Source organism: Camelus bactrianus, chromosome 3, assembly GCF_048773025.1.
Source record: "Camelus bactrianus isolate YW-2024 breed Bactrian camel chromosome 3, ASM4877302v1, whole genome shotgun sequence".
Lineage (NCBI taxonomy): Eukaryota > Metazoa > Chordata > Mammalia > Artiodactyla > Camelidae > Camelus > Camelus bactrianus.
The window spans coordinates 78,190,558-78,202,460 of NC_133541.1; the positions used below are offsets into that span (position 1 = coordinate 78,190,558).

At 36.0% G+C, this 11,903-nt stretch overlaps 1 protein-coding gene across 5 annotated transcripts in view; it reads left to right on the forward strand.

The window, feature by feature from the left end:
* CAMK4 (calcium/calmodulin dependent protein kinase IV) overlaps positions 1-7,000 on the forward strand; it is a 199,647-nt gene extending 192,647 nt beyond the window's left edge. For 4 of the 5 annotated variants that reach the window (XM_074360453.1, XM_010971479.3, XM_045507854.2 and 1 more), the window contains one exon: positions 172-7,000. In XM_074360453.1, coding sequence (XP_074216554.1) covers positions 172-612 — 441 coding nt within the window. In that variant the 3' untranslated portion in view covers positions 613-7,000. The remainder of the gene's footprint in view (positions 1-171) is intronic. The other variant, XR_012505574.1, reaches the window with a different exon arrangement.
* Positions 7,001-11,903: the final 4,903 nt, after the last annotated feature.

The window sequence follows — 11,903 nt, forward strand, 5'->3', positions numbered from 1 at the left end:
TTGCTGTTTATTCTCTAAACAAGTTTTCATTAGACAATCTTGAAATAATATACTTTCAGAGATTAAACACTACCATATAATAACAAACTCCCTGAGTGCAAAATTGAGATTGAGCTCTGATTTGTGATTTTAAGTGGAAGTAACACCTGACATTTTTCTGTTTCCAATTAGGCAGCAGTGAAGGCCGTAGTAGCCTCTTCCCGGCTGGGAAGTGCCAGCAGCAGCCATTGCAGCATCCAGGAGAGCCAGAAGGCCAGCCGAGAGCCATCTCCAACTCAAGATGGCAATGAGGATGTTAAAGTTATTACAGAAGGAGAGAAAATTCAAGGAGATGGGGCCTGCATGGCAGTTGAGGGGGCAGAGGCTGAGCTGTTGAAGGTGCAGGCCGTAGACGAGATTAAAGATGCTGATATAAATGCTGCTGAGGCCACCAAGATGGTGTCCGAGGCAATGGAGGATGGGATAAAGGAGGCTGATCCGGAAATAGAAGAGGGCCTAGTGGAGGAAAAGCTGAAGACTACTGAGGAAGCAGCAGCCTCTAAGGAAGAGCAAGAAAACCCTGCTCTGGAATTTGGAGTTCAGCAGAATGATGTGATCCTGCCAGAGAACTAAATTGGCTTCCTTCCAATCTGGGAGCCAAATCCTGGCACTTTATGCATTTTGTCCTTCAGCAGGGAAGGGGTGGAAGCATGATGTGCGCTATAGTCATTCTGTTTTGGGGGTGCAAAACAAAATACATATATATCAGTTGGTAATCCTAACTTCAATGCATGTGACTGCTTTATGAAAAAATAATGTCTTCTATGGTATGTAATGTATACCTAATACTGATGAATTAAATTTGAAAATGCAAGTAAGTAAACACAACATAACATTTAAAAACATACATTTTCAGGGACCAGTAGCACACATTTGAAGTAAATAGCAACAAATTGTTTTTGCTTTGAAAGCCTAGCCATCCTATATCCTTTGATTTCTTCACAAGGCAGTAATTCCTTTGGACTGTTGCTCAGCTAATACTAGTTAGAGCATGTGTTCCCATGACATTCACAATATTTTCAATAATGTGTTCAAACTGTTTTCAAGAAAGTGGTTAGGTTATAGTTGTATGGTATGTGAAAAAAAAAAATCCACATATAATGGTAAGAAATTGAAGCATACTTTAAGGGCTATGAAACTGTATGCCCCTAAAGCTTGTAAGGAGAATGCTTTTTTTATCTTGTCTTTATTTATATATACCATATTACTAATAACCAAAAATGTTCTATCACAAAATCCTGCCATTTTACAGTCCTAGAAGAAGTATTTTATAAACTCATGCTGAGGAATGTATTCTTTCCTTCACTTGTCCTCTAGTAAGAAGTCCTTCTGATGAACAACACTTAGGGTGGAATAAAGAAATTTAGGGAAGAAAAGGAGATAAGACTGGAACTTACAGTAACAAAGACTGACTCCCTGTCATTTTTCAGGTAAAATTGAATTTATTCATGAGCTTGTACAGCTTTAAGAATAGGAACATTTTTATGGATAAACTCTCTAATTACCAAATTTCAAATATTTAGAAAAATCTACCCCAAGGGCTGGTGCCAAAATATCTGAATAGAGTGGGAATATCCCACTATAAGATCATTCTTTATTGACTTTACTATCATAAGGAAATATTTTTGCTTATAAAAGTCCTTTTTTCCTTCAGTTGATGGTTATTTAGATATAATGCTTATGAACTAAAGACATTTCTGAAAAGCTAGTATATCTTTTTCTCATATTTGGAATGGAAGCACCCATAATTTACATTGTAGTTTTGAAAGTTTCCAGGTCAAGAAATTTAGGATAATGCAACTTGTTACTTTCTTTAATAAACAAAAACAGAAAGAAATAAAGAAAAAACAGATTTTAAATCAGAATCTTGAGAAGCTATAACATTAGACCTAATATTTTACCTTTTTTTTCCCAAAAGATTTTTCTTCGGTTTTCATGTGAACACATCTCCCTTATAAAAATCACAGTTAAATTCCAGGTACCTCAGATTTATTTCAAGATTGAGCTGAAATGAACATTTTCATCAAGTTAATTATGCATCACATTTTTAGTAGGTTTCCTTAATTTTAAAAAAGGATTATTTTCAGGCAAAGATGACGAACAATAAAAATGACTGTCACATAAAAATCTTCATCAAAAAAATGATCTTAAATTCTTTTGGCTCTTCCTCAAAACTATTAAGTGGGAAAATGAAATTAAATCTCTGGTTTCTGAGGGCTTTTGGACCTTGCAGACATTCTGCTTTCCAAGTGTAAATCTTCCTTTACTACTGTTCTCAAGAGAAGGAAATGAGATAGAACTTCTCGTCTTCCGTTATATAGGGGCCTGACAGACCACTGACATGCAGGAAAAAGCCCTTAGGGCACATCTGGTCTCAGAGAGAGATTGTTTTATGATTCATTTTATTTTTATGAACTAATAGTACTTTATCTTCTTTATTGTTTCTTCTTTATTCTCTCTCAGAATTCCGATTTTACCTATTATAAGGGGCTTACTAGTTTTAACCTTTAAAAATGCCTTCTTCCCCAAGCATTAAGACTTCCATTTTAAAAGACCAATTCCTGGTATACTTTTCCCACAGAGACTTAGCAGTATATATGGTAAATGTCCCATATATTGGAAAGGGGAAGAAGAGAGGGAAAGGAATCTTAATGGAAAGTGGCAATTACTAGTTGGAAGATAACACTTTGTCCCTCCCAGCCCACCTCCGTATTGTTCCAAGGCAGTCATTGGATCATTCCAGTACTCAGGGCCGACGGCACTGGCTGGACCTGTGGACTGTGCAGTGTGAAGAGCACTGCAAACGCCAAGACCAATGTGTGTGTAAGAATTTACCCATTTAAATGAGTACACATGCCTGTTCCTTGGTGAGTACTTGAGGGTGTGAGGGTAATTTTCTCTTTTTTTAACCTGTAAATTGCACTTTCTACAAATCAGTGGGAGTTTTAAATTTTGACTTGTATGTTAAAGATTGTCCTGATAATGCGTAAATAGTGACTGATTTAGTCATTTCAGTGGAAAACAAGGCAAACTTTCATAGGAATTGGTCATTTTAGCCAGATGATTCAATCTAAGATTTTGTAGGGATACAGTTTAACATTTTTAACATTTTTGAGAGAGCAGTAAACATTTATATTGCATGTTAAAATGGGGTATATTATCTATCTCAAAGATAATTTAGCTAAATAATGTTAGACTAATGCAGATAGAAACTTAACTTGATGGGCTATTTCATAATGTTACCTTAATGGACAATATAGTCACAAAGCAAAATAATTAAGGGAATTTTAGCAAAGAACAACAATTACATTTTGCTTTTTAGAGCTGACAGTTATTATGTTACATTATTAATTTTTGTTTACAGATAAGTTCAGATACATAACACAAACTATTTTGCCATAAAGAAGGACAATCTTGAATTATTTCCCCTATTTAAAAAGTCTAGTTGGAATCCCAGTGGTTTTTCTCAGACCGTAAGAGCTCATTTGTCCCATGAATACATAAATAAGGTAGAAATTAGAACAGTATGGCTGTAGAAGTTACTGTCTAGAACAAGTGCTAATATAAATATGATATAAACCATGTATGTAATTTTAAATTATCTCTTAGCCATATTTTAAAAAGTAAAAAAAAGCAAGTTAACTATATATTTTAATCTAATATATCCAAACTATTATTCCAATATATAATCAATATGAAAAAGAGATCTTTTAAATTTTTTATTTTTATACTAAGTTTTCAAAAGCAAGAGTTGCATGTTACACCTTTAGTACAAATGCTCAATAGCCACATGTGACTAGTGGCTACTATACTGGAAGAGCACTGATCTAGATCACTTTTTAAGCAAAATGACACATGAATTTCTGTGCTTAGATTTGAGCTGCCTCAGTTTTCCACACAAATGAGTTAGTAGAAGGCCAAAAAGCTGTTTCAAAAATGTCATAGACTGAAATGAGTAAAAACTCTATTGGCCACTTCTACTTATTCATATGCTTCAAATGAAGAGTATTTCCCGACTTGACTTTTAGAAAATAATACTTGCCTGGGCATTGATAAGTTGTCTTTTGGCCACAGTTCCTCTCATCCCTCTCTGGGCCCTGGAATCTTGACTGCAGGCTAACGTCTCCTGAGTACTGCCATGATTTTGGTTCTCACGTACCAAAATCTACTGTAGGCAAACCATGTGTGTTCATTCAGGAAAGAGTGCGCACTGAACTTGAATGGAATTTTGTAGGCCTGAAATAAGCTGGACACCATCCTTGTGCTGCAGGTAATATTTCTTTCTAAAAATCCTTTTGAAGCATACCAAATTTGCATGAGAAAGACTGTATGATAAGGATGATGTCATCCTAGTTATCCCTAAAATGTGAATATGGCCATGGCTGGCATTTTTTAGATTTCCTTAGAGAGGTTTAATCAACACTGCCATTACACATGGATTCAAAAGACTTTAACATTTTCTTACATATTGCTATTTCACAATAATGCTCAAGATTCTATAGCCATTTTTAGTGGCAAACTTTAAAAGAAACAGTTTGCCTTTTACTGTGACTTCAATTACATAGTATTTTAAACATATTTTGTAATTTAGAATGTTTAGCAATCCCTATTTCCAGTTTCACATTCAAGGTAACTCCCAGTGAGTTTCCTGCAGACTGAAGATTTAGAGACAGCCATTTTGTTTCATAATTCAGTTGTTTCACAGAAGCATTTGGCTGAATTTCAAATCAGAAAAAGAAAAGAAGTAAATGCCAGAAAAGGCAAAGGATAAAATTAGTAAACCATTTATTCTGTTTTAGGATTGTCCTTGCAAAGCAATGCAAAAAAAAAAAAAAAAGTCAACAAAGTGAATCAGAGCTAGGTTTTTCTTGATGAGGTCGACTCCACATAAATTGACATAAATACACAGAGCAGAGTCAATTACATAATTACAATGCCATTATGTAATTTACTTGTCATTGCAGAGTGTTCAGTCTGGTTATCAAGGTCTACTTTAGCTGGTGCAAAATTTCCAGACATTAACCTACGTAATAGTATTTGTAATATCCTTGTAATTACTGCCTATTAGGTCATATTCCAATTTCCTTATTGTTCATCACTGGTATGTTCCTGATCAGGGTTGTTGCTAACTTTGAGCATTTACTGGTCAAATACTGCTTACTGGTTAGACTATGTGTGTGTCTTCAGTGTTTTTTTAAACATTTATGCATATATAATCTTAATATTGGTATTGTACTATTCATAACCATATGATAAGCAGAAATTTAACGAATAATTTTCTATAAAACTTTTTGTTCAAAGTCCTTTTCTCCCCCTGGCACAACTCAGGGTGAGTTTCTGGCTCCTTGACAAATCACTGGAGAGATAACAGCTATCCATCCATGGTAACCAAGTTCAGCATTTCCTCTTTCTATATCCTGATCTATTAAGGGCCAGTTTTTGTCATTGTTACTTTCAAATGTCACTTGAGATCGGATAATATGTCTTAGCTCACAAAGCTCAACCATTTACATACTATCTTGGAGAGCAATAACAAACGACTAATTTATGTTTGCTCGTTTAAAATTCTAATGTTCATACACTGTCTATGATATACTCTAGAAGGTTTGATTGTATGATTTTAACATCCCTCAAGATACAGCCTTTTTCCTGTCACCTGGCTCAGAGGTCACCTAGGACAAGATGGAAGCCTTGCCATGAGAGTGGACCATCTGAGTCTTTGGCAGGAATCAGACATTGCTCTAGAGAAGACTCCAGGCATCTGAATTGGTCGGGCTCAAATGAGCCAAATGGGAGAAGACCTCTTCCATGCTTTGACTGAAAGTGATACTGTTTGAATATTGGTATAGTCAGTAATGGAAAATGGGATTCCACTAATCATTTGCTCTTCCCATGACTTGGTTTGCTACCACTTGTCCCAGACCAATGTTTTGTTCCATCTCTCTGGCTGTCAGGCCACCCTCTAGGACTTTGAAATACTCTTAAATCCTGGAAAGATTATCCCAGCCTGGTTGGAGAAATGTGGAGCCTTCAGTGGCCCAGAATTTAGTTTGAAACTATAAACAGCAATGCTAAGACTGCAAAATCATACTGTTCGTCTTAAATAGTTGTTTTCAGCACATTTTGAAAATTGACCTGGAATACCCATAGCTAGGGAATATTTATATCTGTGTAATCTTTGCTGTGGTTCACTGTGTTAAAAATGACAGATACTTAATCTTCAGTCAGATTATATGATAATCTTTATTTTTCTTTTAAGAGGTTATTTTGGGCTACTCAAATACAATAGGCTTCATATTAGGATTTTTGAAAGCTGCTGTTTTTCCTAAGCACTCTCAAACTCTGACCATCAGTTGTGGATGATAAAAATTTACTAGGTTTGTCCTTTTCTTGATATGTATATGGTAATTAATCTGGTTTGTAAAGGATATAAGTAAGAATGACTATAAATTGACAACTGTCATAACTGCCTCTTTTTAACTTCACCTATTTTTATAGCCTATCATGCAGCTAATATACTGTAGCATACAAATAACGTTAATTAGCCACGATTTTGTTTACATTTTTGTTGCCGAGATTATTACTTTTTTCAAAGTGTTTCTATTCTTGCACACTTAATGTCAGTAATATTTTCATGTCCCCCAAGCCTAAAGAATTAACTCACATGCCCATTCATTGTTAGGTCCAAACAATGTAATAGTAGTACTATATTTCTGACATGTTGCTGTGTTTCCCTTGACATTCTAAGATGTCCTTTGAGTTCACTGAGTGGGAACAGCAGACGGGTGACAGATGTTTAAGTCATTCTTTATGCTCAATGAACTACAGGTATCAAGCAAAAAGGATTATTAGTAAACAAGTTAGAGGCTAATGTTTATACTCTTTCTTATTTGAATGCCAATCATTCTTTCATCTGTGGTCTTTGTGATATACATATAAAGCTTACATGTGTTTTTTGTTTGTTTGTTTGTTTTGTTTTGTTTTTAAGTAATAGCCACATAATTACCCAAGGAAACAAATTTAAATCTCCAAAGAACAGTTTTCAGGAGTCAGGCAAACTATGGTTCATGGAGCAAATCCACCAGAGGCCTGTTTTATAAAGTTTTATTAGAACACAACCATGCTGACTTATTTATACATTGGCTATGGCTGCTTTCATGCTACTAGGACAGAGTTTAGTAGTTTCAACAGAGACTGTAGTAGTTTAGTTTAGTAGTTTAGTAGTTTCAACAGAGACTGTATGGCCCAGAAAACCTAAAATGTTTATCTGGCCCTTTACAGAAAAAAATTGATGACCTTATTTTTTATTTTTTCACCCTGCCTTTTTGGTGATATCTAGGTATACAGATTACAATACTCCAAATTTCTTCCCCTTAGCTTAAGGTTCTTATTCCCATTTGCTTCGTAGGAAGTTTGGAGAGGTTTGTTTCGGTGCAGGTGGTCTCAACAATATTTTTTCTGGAAATACAAGTAAACAGTAAAATTTCCCTACAGAACTAAAAATTCAGAAGTGCATAATGCCTGAAAAAAGTTTAGAGTATGAATTGACTTGGTTAAGAGGGAGGAATTTAAAACATTTCTAGCACTTTGAGCATGTTTTAGAAATTTGATCCTTTTATTTAAAATCATGTAAATGACAGTTTACATTGCTCACATTTAAGTTAATCTGCAGCTGTTACTAGTAAGCTAATAAATGAGAGAGCACTTTGGTTCTGAATCCTTCAGAATATTTTCAAGTAATTTATACCAACTGGATTTTCATTTAATAATTTTTAGGAAATGTGCTTTATTATGTGACATTCTGTGACAGTGACTTGCTCATCAATAGCTCAGGGAACAGGCAAAGAGCCAACTCCTTTATATAAGAAAGCTACTTTCCAAACCCCATTTTTCTGAGTGTTATTTATTTTGTTTCTTCAAAAAAAGAAGGCCTTGAGTAAATGCTTCCCTTTACTTCCTTTTCTTACGTATTTAGAAACCCAGGAAGGGCCCTTCTCTTGGTCTATTTCTGTCACAGAGAAATTATTCATTCCACGATATCTGCCTTAAGGGAAGCAAGTGACCCAGATACTGAGAATGCGGCATGCATGACTTTTGTGTTTGACTTTGAACATCTGTAGCCAAAAGGTTACAAATGAGGTATTGAGTAGAAAATCAGCTTATTTTTAGGAATACCTAAAATGTTATCATGACTCTAATTAAATAATAAATTGTTTTCTTTAAACTACTGCAGCAATCAATATGATGTAGCCACTTGGACACACTGTAGAACTCAGGAAAAGAAAAAAGATGAATTGTCTGCCAGTTCCTCGTTGATGTGAGTAGCAGGGAGACACTACTGGAATGGAAGAGGGAAAAGGTAAAATGTAGATTAGTGTTCCACATTCCCACCTACCCATTTTCCTTGATTGCTGAGTTTGAAGGCAGTTGTTAATGGACTTAAGTTGTAATTTCTAAATTTCTTTCAGTATCTAGGTCACCTGCTTCCCTTAGAAACGAATAAACCAAAGTCAATAGCTCATTTTCCTCCCAAAACAATAAGCAGTGTAGTTTAGGGGATATTCGGCCTACATCACAAGCACAATTTTAAGGAAATGATTTGCTGATTTTGAAGATTTCCATGAGCAGCCCATGCCAAGAACTCATTTTCTCAGTAAACTTTCACTCAGAGACAGTTACGTACAATGAGAGTCAGAGATGAATTAAACTCATGCTACCCGCTAGGAGTGAGCTTTGTAGTTAGAAAATACAAGTGTGTATATATATAGCCTGTGCTAAATCTAGGCAGGCGGTAAGCCTTCGGGGAGGGAAAGCAGGAAGAGCTGCCTTTGCCTGGCACAATCAAAGGAAGCTCTGTGGGAACACCAGCTCGATATGAAGAATGGGGAAGACCTTCGCAGGGAGGGAGGAGGAAAGCAGTGCATCTGGCTGGGAAATATACAGAGCACGGAGAAGGGCACAGCGGTGAAGGAACAATGCTGGGTGTAAGAGGCTGAAGTCTGCAGGGAAGTGTTGCTGAGTCTGCTCAAGTCTCAGATCTTGTGTGAAGTTGAATTAGACTTCCTCGCCCCTTTCTTACTGGTAGACACATGTGCAGCATTTCCTCAGAGCATCTAGCCCTCTGTGATCTCCTACATCCATGGCTAATTTGGTGCATCCTCAAGCAAAATGAAAATCATCAAAGACATTTTGCAAGTCACCGGTTGAAACAAAGCCTCAGTCAATAAAAGCAAAAACTGCATTGGCTAGGTCTCCACTAACAAAGGAGAGTAAAAGATGATAGTGATTATCTGAGTAAGTTTGGCAAAACTCCAGTACCTGAATAATTCCCTGTGGCTCTAGAAAATTACCTAACTACTTGCTAAAGCTTTTCCAGTGGAAGCCCACCTCAAGGTATCTTCTTTCATAGTTATTTTGACCTTTCAAATTATCTGATTGGAAGGAGCAATTCCCACAGGATTTGAGATACAATTATATCTGAAAGTTTAGACTCCAAAAGATAACCTGTGCATGAAAGCTAAGCCTCAGACAACAAAATTTAAAATTCTCAGCTGCTTTTCCCAAACATCAAGCTGATCCTGTGAAGTCCTGTCTTCTACATCCGTCCCTTTTGCTTTACACCCCCTTCTATACATTCCTTTTTATATCACTCATTGCAGGTATTATTTTACATCCATCTTCAAGAAACTAATTTTTTAAAAATCAGATTACAGTATATATACTTTTAGTTGTCTTGCCACTTTGCTTGTTTTAGATAATGTTTGTGATTAGTAAATGGCTGCATTATTCCCTAGGACAAATGAAGAAAGGGACAAAGGTTGACTATCATCTGACAGAAGAGAAGCTAAGACATAGAGATACTGTGGGAGGGAGATAAAGAAAACACAAGTTAGCAGGCATTGAGTAATTAATACTTCCTACTAGGGTTTTCAGATTTTGGTGACATTATCTGGTATGTCTTTTCTAGTTTTTCCTAGAGGAAAATTTTGTATTGCTGGGTTGTCAAAAGTTTTCTGGACTAAAAGGACATAAGCAGCTCAGCAGCAGCATGGAGATTAGATTAATGGACTATTACATACAGGAAACCTACATCTCCAATAGTTTAGACTGCAAGTCATTAGCCAAAAACAAGTGCATGTAGGATTTGGAGGACAAAGAAAAAGTGTTAGTATTTCAGTTGACACAGCCAAGATTGTAGGCTACTTTCCCAATTCCTGATTGAAAAGTACTAGAAAAAGGAGCTGTCAACACTTCATTTTAAAAACCTGTCAAAATGGTGCTATTGACTCCTTAATACAAAGATATATTACAGTATTTTTTAGGTAAACATGTAAGTCCGACCTGGCCATAAATGTAAATAGAGAGAATGTTTGTAGAGAATTCATCAAAATCATGCCCCTTTGCCTTTGAGCTACCATATTCTTCAACGGCAGTGACTGACAGTGAGTCCCAACTTCCTGCAGATGGGACACAACAGTCATTGGCTCTCTCAGCTGCCCAAAGCCTGGGGCAGACAACATGAGAGCCACAGACAACTGTGCCTTCTTCTTGGACTCAGATTGGAATAACCTAGTTAAGTGACAGACATGCTAATTTTTTGGTGTTTCCCAGGAACATAATGGAAGAATATGACGAGGCAAAATGGATGTTGGTAGAGTGTTGAAATTGACAGTAACGAGGGCCAATGTTATTTTGTGCAAGTTCACCCAGATTTGTCAGAGCATGCCAAGAGAAGCATATACCTTACTGCTGGGAAATTTGTAAAGCAATTTGCATGTACAGTATGATAATAAATCATCTAAGAGCCCACCAAAACTTTGCATTCTGTGATTTGAAATGTTACCACAGTTCAAGAGCAACACAATGGACATTTTCCTTATATCTGAAATATGGAGTTGAATCATTCCTTGTGTGTTTTTTCATTCTCTCAGATGAAATTGTACTTTGAGTTTCATAGCATTTTTAGTATTCTACAGTGATGTCTTAAAACCACAAAGGTAAAAGGGGATCTTAGTAACCAGCCAATCCAACAGGCTTATTTTATTAAAGAGAAATGACACCCAGAGAAGTAATGACTTATCTAAGTTCACAGTGCTAAGAAGAGAAGAGATCTGGGTTGACCATCTCCTACCCCAGTGCTCTCACTACTAGAAACTTAATTCACTGGATTCACTTAATTCACATAAAAACTGATTTTCATAAAAATTTCAAAGTACAGAAAAGTAGAAAATTACCGTAAGAATGCCTTCCAAAGACAAGCATTGTCTTTATCTAGCATTAGTTTTCTTACAGACTTTAATCATATTGTAACTTTTTTCTATCAGTCTATCACTAAAGTACATTATTAGAATAATGTTTACCAACATTTATGATAGCTATATAATAATCCAGCCTCAATTCTTTTTCTTTTTCCAGTAACACTACATAAAGTCTTTTCTGAGTTTTGTGAAATCCAAACCAAAGAAATAATCCTAATGTGGAATTGTTGAACCAAATGATATTCAGTGGTTCCTTCATGATGATGCTTTCAAACCTACAGGACTTGAGAATGAAGGGAAAAAAATTGCCTGTTCACTCCTAAGAAGCTCTTTCTTAGCACAAGTTGTAAAAAGATCTGAAAGTCTTGAGTCTGGCCACTTGATCAATGAGCAAACATTTGTGTGAAATATTCAGGAGATGGGATAATAGGTCAGTGAGGCTTACTCTCAGAACTGCAACTTGCTACTAAGTACCATTACATCCAAAAATCCTCACCGTGTTAAGACACACTTATCCTAAACAATAACTTCTTAACTGAGGGAAAGGCTAGAGAAGAACAAAAACCCCTCCCATCTGCAAGTCCATTTCTGACTACATGAAACATC